The 12,426-nt window shown below is 39.3% G+C and overlaps 1 protein-coding gene across 7 annotated transcripts in view; it reads left to right on the top strand.

The window, feature by feature from the left end:
- OSBPL1A (oxysterol binding protein like 1A) overlaps positions 1 to 12,426 on the top strand; it is a 163,092-nt gene that overhangs the window by 122,089 nt on the left and 28,577 nt on the right. For all 7 annotated transcript variants that reach the window (XM_089675721.1, XM_089675722.1, XM_089675723.1 and 4 more), the window contains one exon: positions 6,178 to 6,253. In XM_089675721.1, the coding sequence (XP_089531847.1) occupies positions 6,178 to 6,253 (76 nt within the window). The remainder of the gene's footprint in view (positions 1 to 6,177; positions 6,254 to 12,426) is intronic.

Raw genomic sequence — 12,426 nt, forward strand, 5'->3', positions numbered from 1 at the left:
TATACAGTTTTGCCTCATTTTTTAGTAAATCAACCTCATTGTGTCCTGCTCAAATTGGTCTCACCAAACAGGAAGTCTCCTGCAGCTGCTGAATGTGATGGGAGGGAGAGGAAGAGAAGCTGACTTTCAGCTGCTACAGGAGGATTCATTACAGAAGGTTCTAGTAAATGCCATGGCCCCACTGACACTTCTGTTCAGGTGTGACAGGGAGGCCACATGGAACCTTTGGGGCATGGGGGGAAAAATAAGACGGCAACGCCCCTCTCAATGCGGCATGCCCTAGGTGCCGCCATATTTTTTTTTTTTAATTTAAAAAAAAAAAAAAAAGGAAGCTTTAGTATCACTTTAGTTTCAGTCACTGTAATATCCTCTGTAAAACAGCACCCAGGCTGGGAGGAGCTGCAGAACTAGGGGCTGAACAGGTTACGAATGCTACTTATCCCATGGTCCATAGTCTCTACTCCATCTCGGAAACGAGCAGGAATTTGGAGGAGGATGAGAGTTACGCTTTTGAGTTCTGAATATATAATTGAATTGATTTTTCTTTAAACCAGATTGTAGCATCACTTAAATGTACCTAGAGCAAAATTACCAAGCTATGTTTTATCCCCCTCGAAGCAGCATGTTTCTTCATTTTTAAAAAAATTGTCAAATCAGATCACTCTGGGGTGTCTACTTTCCAAAAAGAGGTCAATTCAGCGGTTTTGCTACTGGCCTGGCATTTTTATTAACCATTTTTTAAAACCTAACGTAAGGAACACTTTTTTTTTTTTTTTTATGTTTTGGTCTTTTTTTTCCTGTATATAGTAAAAAATAAAATCCCAGTAAAATCCCAGTGCTTATTGAATGCTACCCAAAAAAGCTGCATCTGTCTCCAAAAAAAAAAAAAAAAAAATACAAATTATATATCTATCTGTTCTGTTTTTGAATGATTTTTTTCTGATATGCTGCTGTTATATCTTTCACTTGGATGTTATAAATTGCTCTGAATAAATAGTATTATTATTATTATAATACAGGATTTATATAGCGCCAAACTGGAATGTTTGGCCTTGGCACAGACACAAGGTGACACACACACACACACACAGGTTAAAATGGCAATTAAATGTTAATTTCCCACATTATTATTATACAGGATTTATATAGCACCAACAGTTTGTTCAGCGGTTTACAATATAACGGGAGACAATACAACAACAATACAGTTCAATACAAGAGGGTTAGGAGATACAGCTGGGTAATAATTATTAAATTAATTATTTTGGGTACAGTGTTGCATGACCAAGTAATCATGGATCAGCTGTCTGTATAGGATGGTATATACAGTATCTCACAATTTTGTAAATATTTTATTGTATCTTTTCATATGACAACACTGAAGAAATGACACTTTGCTACAATGTAAAGGAGTGAGTGTACAGCTTGTATAACAGTGTACATTTGCTGTCCCCTCAAAATAACTCAACACACAGCCATTAATGTGTAAACCGCTGGCAACAAAAATGAGTACACCCCTAAGTGAAAATGGCCAAATTGGGACCAAAATGTCAATCACTTTAATGGTATTTCTGCCTGCCTCGTAGGCAGCCACCCTATTCAGTAAGGTTCCACTTGCAAATTAGATCTCTTCTATATACAGGGCAAAGAGCGGCTGGGCAAGAGAATGAAGAATGTAGGCTGCTGAAGAATTTGTGGCAGAGTAGAAGGTGACAGTATTGATTTTGGCAAGTCAAAATGTGCATATAATTATTACAGGCTGAAACTGGGCACGGAAATATTGGGTGGAAAGCATACCACATGCATACTAAGCATATACACACTTACTTTTGTAAAGTGCTGTGCAAACTGTTGGCGCTATATAAATCCTGTATAATAATAATACCTCAGGCATTATGGAGTAGCAACAAGTTTACTTATACAGTACTTTGATAAAAAACATCGTAACAACCGTAACAACGACATTCAGTTTGCCTAGATACATATTAGGTCCTGTTCACATCTGCAGTTTTGTGTTCAACATGTGTTTCTGTCAAACTCAATGTATCGCCTGTTTTTCTGGACACTGCATCAAACATACAACTGCAGGATTTTTTCCAAGTGCACCATAACAAATCTAATCTTGGACAGAGCCTTGGTGAGTTAAAAGGACCTCTTAATGTTCCCATTCAATGTGACATGGAGTAAAATAATTCATGAACATGGAGTAATATACTTCTCTAGTCCAAGTTATTTTTTTTTTCCACTGTAAAATATATTAGTTGTTTAATTTGCCCCTTGATAGCTTTTGTTTTTTATATAACAGTATTGATATGGCTACCACACTTTCCTTGCAGTGCTAGGGTCTAAGGCTAGGTTCACATATGTGCGGGTGGTGCCGCTGCGGATCCGCACAAAAATCCGTGCAGCCGCACCTCCTGCACAGAAGAATGCAGACCCGCGGGTGGGTGCCATTAATTCAAATGGCACGCCGCTGGCACTGGAAATCGCAACCATACTGGGAGCCGAGGTTCCTGTGCAGGCTACGTTTTCAGAAAAAGTACAGGGACTTCTTCCCTGCGTGTCCCAGGGCACAGGAGTCCATTCAAATGAATGGGCACTCGTGCCTGCGCAAAATGCGGACCGCAGGAACGCAGATATGTGAACCAGGGGTAAGTGCATTTCCAACCAAGGACACTCTCTACATAAGCGAATAGGTACTCCTTGTGCTTGCATGGGCTTCCTCCAAAGACAATAGTTTTAACTCAAGATCCAAAACGGATAGGTTTCCTGGCTTGGTAGAGACTTTAGTATGCAAGTTCCCTCAGGGGACAGGCACTTGCATTAATGGCAAAATATCAGCACTATATAAGTTGATTAAAGTGATCCTGTACTGCCCCATATAAAACTAAAAGAACATTTACATAGTAGCCATCATAAATTGCCAGATTTTACCTGCAACTTTGCTAGAATTCTCTTTAAAGTTCAGCAGAGCCAAAAGATCCTATGTTTTTTTTTCTCAGATGCTGAAAGCTGTCACATTACATACAATGGAAGCAAAGAACCCTATTGAAAATTATTTATTTGAACTGCAAGTCAGATCTGGCATATTATTGAGCCTACCATACAGCTTTACCTTTCTTTATGCACATTGTCTGGCAGTTCAGGGACAGTTTAAAGGGTAACTCCACTTTCGAGGGGGGAAAAAAAATCAGCAAATTAAAAAAAAAAAAAAAAATATATATATATATATATATATATATATATATATATATATAATGTCATTGCAATTCAAATCATATTGTAATTGAATGTTATTAAAAAATGACCTTTTTCTTTTCAATCTGCAGCACTGCAATTTTCTGTAAAATGCAATGCAGTATGGCTACCTGGAGGACCCTGATACTTTCCTCATTAGAGCCCTGCTGGTGCAGTAGATGATTGATAATTATAAAACCACTCCCATACAGATTCACTCTGCACATGGACACAGAGAAATAAACCACTTTTTCTCGAGAATAACAAAAGTTAGGACTCTGCAACAAAGTCAGTTAACATCCTTGCATTGTACATAGATCACCCAGAGGGCAATGTTTTGGTTTTTTTTCAACAAAAGTGGAGTTACTCATTAAATATAAAAATATGTTGATTTTATTCTCTCTTTGGTAAAATAAATTCTGCATGCATACATTGACACGGTGCATTACTCAATCTAATGCTGTTGGCTCCCTTAGGCCCTGCTCACACATACCGCAGTGACCTGCATTTTACCACACTAGAAGAATGCAAGGCACCACAAGGACACATAGAAAACCGTCATTTTCTTTGTGCCCTGTTCACACTACAATGCTGCTGTCATGTGCAGTGAGCTGTGTCAAAATGCTACACGTGGGTTTTACATTCTTTCCAGGATCTTCAAAAAGTCCATGCCTTTTTAAACCAGCTTTTTATGGCTATTTACAAATCCACCAATATGCCCAATATTTGATGAAATCTCTTCAATTTTCTCATTTTCTGTTTGTAAATTTGGGAGATTAGCCCTTTGAGAGAATTTTCTTGAATGGCCCATCAAGCAAAGGGCTAATCTCCTTATCTTCCCATCCCCTACGAAGCATGTTTATATGCAAAAATGGGAACAAATTTTGGGAGAGACACTACCTGCTTGGCAGACAATATGGATTCAGGAGGCAAAGAGTTCCATTTGCACCCTATATAAAGAGAACCGATATAAGATACTTTTTCACTGGTACTATACCCCTGATCAGCCTTGGTCTATTTATCCCACCGCAGATGACAGATGCTGGAGACGTCGGAATAGTCTGAGAACGCTCTCACATATTTATTGGTCATGTCCACTCAGTGAACCTTATTGGCAAGCAGTTCATATTGTTATCCTCTGAGCCTTTGATCACTGGATCATGTTTACCTCTAAAACCTTCCTCTTGGGGTTACCCCTTCCTAAATTTTCTAAAACATCTAAAAGGATGCTCTCACATCTTCTCATGGCAGCACGGTGCCTAGTGGCACTTGAATAGAAGCAGCATGAGCCACCTTCTCTGATGGAGCTTCATGCTAGGATATGGGATGTCCAAAAGATGGAATATCTAATGCTCATCTTGAATGGCTTTTTGAATAAACATAATAGGGTTTTGGAGTTGTGGGACACCTTTGAATATCCACCTTGGATATTCCCAGTTAGCACTATAGGTACTTTGCTCTTTTCCGCGTCAGGGTGCAGGAGCAGGTCTGCAGGTCTTACCTGGTCGTTGAGCGCATCGGAAATCCTCTTTTTCTTTCTCCCCACTCCTTCCTCTTTCCTTTTTCTAATCTTTTATCCACGATTATCCACCTAAAAGGCCTACCTGATAATGTCAAGCTTCTGCCAGTATGTGTGTTTTATATATGCGTTGCTGGTCTCTTTTGAGTTATAATACAATTCCTATGTGCTGTCTTGATTATTATGATTTCTGCTGTTTTTGAAAGTTGAGAATTGGGATAAGCATCATAAACCTGCTCTGGACTTGTTTGTGAGATATGGATTCTGTTATCTGTTTTGTACATCCTTTCATAGTTTTTTTTTTTTTTTTTTTTTTTAAATGCTACATGTGTGCATTTTAATACAACTCATGTAAATGCATATCAACGCAAAGGCTATTGAGAAAAAAAATCTTTACAAATGTTTATCCTTTACCCATATGGCAGCCATCTTAGAGGGAAAGTAGAGAATGTGCAGTGAAAAGCTTGCTAGCAAGGGGTCTGAATGGAAGGGTTTATAGAAATATATGAGTGACATTGTAAGTCCTGGTCTAGGATTCAAAACTGCCCTTTACTCTCATGTTATGTGATCAATGGATGCCCTCAGTAGCCCTGTTTGGCTTGCCCCAATCTCCTCATCTGTTTTCTCCTTCGTTTCGTTAGAACATTCACAATAATCAGGATTGTTTGGCTAGACAACCTGTTTGACAATGCCTTTCCTTTCTGTCTTTCTCTATTTTTCTCCTTCACTCTTTCTCTCACCCACAAACAGGAAAAGAATTTGATATCAGAGGAAAAAAACCTGTAAAACACATAGCAATTTAACACGCATAAAAACATGTTAATGCACATAAAAATATGTCGTTGTACGTCAACTGAAGGCAATGCTCATCCATTTTTTGAGCATTTTAATGCACATTTATGTATGAAGAGGCCCTTAAAGTGGTTGTAAAACTAGAAGTTTTTTTTACCCCAATGCATTCTATGCATTATAGCAAATAAATGTCTTTGGTCTGCTGTTCACCCAGTCCCTCCTTATATTACCTGAACCTGATCTCGATCCAGCAACGTGCATGGGAGCAGCGGCTCTCTCGACTCTCTCCCTCCATATTAACTTAGAGACAGCAGCAGGAGACATTGACTCTTGCTGCTGTCAATCACAGTAAGTGGCACACAGTGGACACACAGAGCGAGGTTCGGGAGTGAGCCCGTATGAGTGCCCCCATAGCAAGCAGCTTGCTATGGGCGCCCTCGGCAGGAGGGAGGAGCCAGGAGTACTGGTGAGGGACCCGAGAAGATAAGGATCGGGATTGCACTGTGCAAAACCACGCACAGAGCAGATAAGCATGACATGTTTATTATTTTTAAAAAAATAATAATAATTGAAGGTTTACAATCACTTTAAGATTTTATCTAACTTTTGTATTTTTTGTTTTTCCCCAGAACAAGTTTACCATCACCAATGTTTTCCAGAAATGATTTTAGTATTTGGAGTATTTTAAGAAAATGCATTGGAATGGTGAGCATATTTACCTATTTATTCATTTGAAAGTGCTTATGTTATTTTTCTGGCTATCTCTTTGGTATACAATGTTTTGTAAAAAAGTACATTTCTGTTTTCTATTAAATATTCTATGAGCCAATTAGTATTAATGTTTACCTTTTAAAGGGTAACCAAACATAGTAGCAAAAATTTATTGCAGCGTATGTTTTTTTATTTTAAGCTAAAAACATTTTCAGCAAGAACAGAAAATAGTGTCCTTGTCACTTCATGTAATCTGCACTGAAGAATATCTTCCCTCCCAGCTATCTTCTCTAAGTTACCAATGGCCCTGCCCCCCATGTAAAGGAGATGAAGAGATACGGACATGTTTGTAGTCAGGAGACCAGCCTACGGTGACAACCATGGCTCCCTTCATTGATACTGTTAAGGAGTGATATAGCCACCGTAGGAGAGGAAATGTGTTATTTGCAGGAGAACCAAGGAAAAAAGAAAAGTAGAACAGTCATCACACCAGGGACTAGTAAATTTCAATACTTCATTTTGATCTTGGGTTTAGATGCACTTTAAACCTGTACAAGCAACAGCAGTTTGAAAGTGGACCTAAGTTATATAGAAAATTTAGAAACATTAATTGTACCTAAATAGTACCCTGAAAAATGAATCTTTTGTCTGGAATTCTTCCTTAAAAAATAACAGCACACTGGTATGTGAGGCTGCCTAGGCACTCCTGTGTCTACAGCTCCATAGCTGTATATCTGCAGTGTGAGATCTAAGGCACTGCTGCCCCTGACTGACAAAGCAAAGATGGCAGCCTCCACAAAGACAGTAATGGGGTACGATCAGCTGCAGAGAAACCACAGGCAATACTGGAGGTGATTTGCCTTCTGCCTGCCTTTTTTTTGGCACCACTTCCACAAGAGTTCAGTTCCTTTTTAAGACTTACCATCCATTCTTAACAAAGGTTCTGTGAAACCTTAGGGTTCCTCCAGAATTTGCCCGGGGTTCTTTGAGCAATGAGCAGCTTCTGCCTCTCAGATGAATAACCGCTGATAACAATAATCTTTTTTGGTGTTTGTAAGGGAGGGGGCATTCTTCCCAATGATTGTAAATGTAAGGACCATTATTCCTAGTGAACATCATACTAATATACTGTGAGCTGTAAATACAGAATTTTTAGCAGGGGTTCCCCATGCCTGCATAGTTATTTCAGGGGTTCTCCCAAATTGAAAGAGTTTAGAAAGGCTGATTGAAGATGAATGTGTTGTTGAGGAAGCCAACAGACGTCCTTTTTGGTGAGCTTTAGATGTGACCGCTTCTAGCACTGCACATTGTGATTGGCCTGTGATAAGTAACATTTCCTGGTGCTCATTTTCTGTATTAGTTGGAATTATTAATTCAGAAGTGAGAAGGAATCTTCACCACAAATGGTTTGAATGTGTTGAATCTCTCTTTCAGAAAGAAAATCATAGCAGGCCCTCAAAGATGGGCAGATTTCTCATGGTTGGTGAGCAATCTACCCATTGGTGACCATACCTCTTTTAATATGACTGACCGTTTACAAAAATAGGTTGTGGGCAAGATTAATACTGCATGTCTACTTTTGTGCAGGACTAGATTACTTTTTTCATGCATATCTGTATATGCATTGTACTCTGGTTTTCTCCTGCTCCAAAAGCATGCTGGTATCCAGACTTGCTTGGCTCCTGCCTAGACTGGCCTTAATGTGTGTATGTATGAATGTAAGGTAGGAACCTTGGATTGTAAGCACCTTTAGGGCAGAGACTGATGTGAATGTACAATACATTGCATCCAGAAAGTTGTCACAGCGCTTAACTTTTACCACATTTTGTTATGTTACAGCCTTATTCCAAAATTTATTAAATTCATTTTTTTTCTCAACATTCTACAAACAATACCCCATAATGACGTGAAAAGTTCATTTTGAAATCTTTGCAATTGATTAAAAATAAAAAAACAAAAAAAAAAACACATGTACATAAGTATTCACAGCCTTTGCTCAATACTTTGTTGAAGCACCTTTAACACCAATTACATCCTCAAGTCGTTTTGAGTATGATGCTACACCTATTTTTGGGCAGTTTCTCCCATTATTCTTTGCAGTATCTCTCAAGCTTCATCAGGTTGGATGGGGAGTATTGGTGCACAGCCATTTTCAGATGGTTAATCGGGTTCAAGTCTGGGCTCTGGCTGGGCCACTCCAGGACATTCACAGAGTTGGCCCACAGCCACTCCTTTGTTATGTGGGCTGTGTGCTCTGGGTCTTTGCCCTGTTGAAACATGAATCTTCGCCCCAGTCTAAGGTCTAGAGTGCCCTGGAATAGGTTTTTATCAAGGATGTCTCTGTACATTGCTGCATTCATCTTTCCTTCCATCCTGACTAGTCTCCCAGTTCATGCGCTGAAAAACATTCGCACAGCATGATGCTGCCACCACCATGCTTCACTGTAGGGATGGTATTGGCCAGGTGGTGAGCGGTGCCTGGTTTCCTCCAGACATGATGCTTGGTTTTCAGGCCAAAGAGTTCAATCTTTGTTTCATCAGACCAGAGTTTTGTTTCTCATGGTCTGAGAGTCCCTCAGGTGTCTTTTGGCAAACTCCAGGCAGGCTGCCATTTGCCTTTTACTGAGGAGTGGCTTCCATCTGGCCACTCTACCATACAGGCCTGATTGATGGACTGCTGCAGAGATGGTTGTTCTTCATAAAGGTTTTCCTCTCTCCACAGAGAAATGCTGGAGCTCTTTCAGAGTGACCATAGGGTGCTTGGTTACCTCCCTGGCTAAGGCCCTTCTCCCTCGAACACTCATTTTGGCCAGGTGGCCTGCTCTAGGAAGATCCCTGGCGGTTCCAAACTTCTTCCATTTACGGATGATGGAGGCCACTGTGCTCATTGGGACCTTCAATGCTGCAGAAATTTTTCTGTACCCTTCCCCAGATCTATGCCTTAATACAATCCTGTCTCGGAGGTCTACAGACAATTCCTTGGACTTCATGGCTTGTTTTGTGCCCTGACATGCACTGTTAACTATGGGACCTTATATAGACAGGTTTATGCTTTTCCTAATCATGTCCAATCAACTGAATTTCCCATAGGTGGACTCCAATCAAGTTGTGGAAACATCTCAAGGATGAACAGTGGGAACAGGATGCACCAGAGATCAATTTTGAGTGTCATGGCAAAGGCTTTGAATATTTATGTACATGTGTTTTTTTGCGTTTCTTATTTTTAATAAATTGCAAAGATTTCAAAAGGAACTTCTTTCATGTTATCATTAGGGGTTATTGTTTGTAGAATGTTGAGGAAAAAAATGAATTTAATCAATTTTCGAATAAGGCTGTAACATAACAAAATGTATCAAAAGTTAAGCACTGAGAATACTTTCTGGATGCACTGTATGTGTAAAGCTTTGCGTACATTGTCAATGCTATTAATGTCTGAAATATATAAGATATTTAAGTCTTTTTTAGGTTTATTAGTGTTCTAACCTTAGAAATGCTTTGGTTAGTAACTGGATAGCCATTTTTTAATCTTAATATAGCTTTTGGAGGTAAAGTTTTATTCTGTGTATTAGTGGCTGCAAGTCTAATGTATATGCAGTGACTGTAGTGATGAGATGGCAGTAATTATTTATATGCATGTAATTCTATTCCTCCTATTGTCTATTAGCACACAGAAGGTGCATGCCTCCATCTAAATAGATGCTACGCAGTTCAAACAACATTTTCGTATGTTTCATAGAAATTAGTCGGTCTTTTATCTTCATCTTTGGAAATTCCTTCATATTTTCATCTGTAGATATTATACTTTGTGGTGCTACATGAATCCCAGCAATTTCCAGCAACATACATATTTTTTTTACTTTTCATTAAGGCCTAAATACAAAATAAAAAGCACATAAATCAGCACAAAGGACATAACTTACAGTCAGAAGGATGTGTCCTTTGTGCTGATGTCTCTTCTTTTAGCTGAAATTCTCCTCCATCTATGCCTTCGACCTCCCACATCCTCACTGCTCTAATTTTCTGGTTTGACGGGTTAATACACAAACTTCCCTCAAAAAGTCCCTTTTGTTGATTTTTTTTTTTTTTTTTTTTTTAAATTTTGGCTGCATATAGGCTTTAAGGGGCACAGGATTAAGAGATAATTTGATTTTACTGCCACCTGCAGGACAATTTGGACACTGGCAAGCAAAAAAACAGTTGCAAACTTTAGTATAGATCCTCCCACTCCCAGTACGCTTCAGTTTTTTTTTTGCTAGTATCCTAGGGCAGTGGTCGGCAAGCCGCGGCTCGCGAGCCACATGCGGCTCTTTACACACTTTAATGCGGCTCTTCTGTGTGCCGGGCGCCCGCTCCCCTCCCTCCTCTCGGGCGGCCACCCCAAAAGTCAGGACTCTGCAGCTAGCCCAGCAATGGGCAAACTACGGCCCGGCGGACCTTTTAATCCGGCCCGCGGAGCGTGATCCAAAAAAAAAAAAAAACAGCCAGGGCAGCGCGCTCAAATGCAATGATTGGCCAGTCTCGCTGCCACTCACATCCTGATAGCCAGTGAATGGCTGTCAGGATGTGTGTAGGCGGGGCAGCGTGACGAACGTGAGAGGAGCTAGGCTCCTCTCACAGTCCGCCCTGAAGACCGGAACGGCGCGGGAACACGGCGAGAAGAACGCGCGGAGCAAAGGTAAGTGAATTGACACAGGGGGGACTTGGCTTACTACTTGCTACTTACTTACTACTACTATATGAGGGATGAATTAATATGGGGGATGAATTACTATATGGGGGATGAATTACTATGGGGGGGATGAATTACTATGGGGGATGAATTACTATAGGGGGGATGAATTACTATAGGGGGGATGAATTACTATATGGGGGATGAATTACTATATGGGGGATGAATTACTATATGGGGGATGAATTACTATGGGGAATGAATTACTATGGGGGATGAATTACTATAAAAACTTATTGAAACTAAAAACAGTGTACCATCCTATGTATTTTCAGTTTTAAAAATGTGGCTCTCAAAATAAATTTCAATCGTGGTTTTGGCGAGATTTGGCTCAGTTGAAAAAAAAGGTTGCCCACCACTGTCCTAGGGGAATGGACATTTTTTTCACTATTGAGAAAAGTTTACCTATTTTTATTAGTCATTTATTTAACTTTTACCAAGTGGATGTTTATGCTTCATCTGATGCCAGCGTCAGGTTTAAAGTCCTTTAGGCAGCTTTTTGAGATGCAGGTAGTCCTGAATTCACTGTTTGGTTATTGTTGGGTTATTCCCAACCCTCAGTTGGACTGCTTTTGGATGTCTTAACTGCCTCTGAATCCTGTGTCCTTTAATTAATGAGAAAGAAAATAGGATTTTAGTACACACAAAACTGTTTGACCTCCTTCCTGTCCATGCAGTTTTTCAGTTTTGACCGCAGTCACACTTTGACAATTACTCAGTAATGCAACACTGTACCCACATTAATTTTATATCATTTTTTTAAACAGATTCTTTTGGTGATATTTAATCACTATGTTTATTATTTTTTGTTTGCTTTATAAAGGAAAAAAATACTGAAAATGTTAAAAAAAGAAAAAAAAAAGTTTTTCTTTGTTTCTGTTATAAAACTTCTATAAATAATCTTTCTTCATAATTTTAGGCCAAAATGTATTCTGCTACATTTCCTTGATGAAAAAAAACAGATAGGTGTATAATGTTTAGTCTGTGTGAATGTTATGGACTAGAGTTTGCAAACTATTGATCAGTCCTGCTGTACTGACTGCCTGACTCATTTCCTGAAGTCCTAAAATGCCAGGACAGTACAAATCCCCCCACCACCACCAAATGGCCCCTTTTTGGAAAGTAGACAGTCCAAGGTATTTAGTAAGGGGCATGAGGAGTATTCTGAAGTTGTAATTTTTTGGAACAATGTTTTACAATTTTTTGGAACATGAAGACATTAAGTAAACTTTAGTTTTTTCACAAAGTTGTAATTTTAAGTTATTTCTCACTCACAACATAGGCATACTTATAATTACACCCACAAACAACTGTGCCTGAGTATGTGTGAGACTTGCATCCTAGACATATGAAGGGACTCAAAATCCAAGGATCACCTTTGAAATTTCAAGGAGCATAAATTCTGTGTCTACTTTCCTGACTATGTATCATAGTTCTT

The sequence above is a fragment of the Staurois parvus genome, unplaced genomic scaffold (assembly GCF_062004578.1).
Source record: "Staurois parvus isolate SC_StPar_1 unplaced genomic scaffold, SC_StPar_1.0 ptg000157l, whole genome shotgun sequence".
NCBI lineage: Eukaryota > Metazoa > Chordata > Amphibia > Anura > Ranidae > Staurois > Staurois parvus.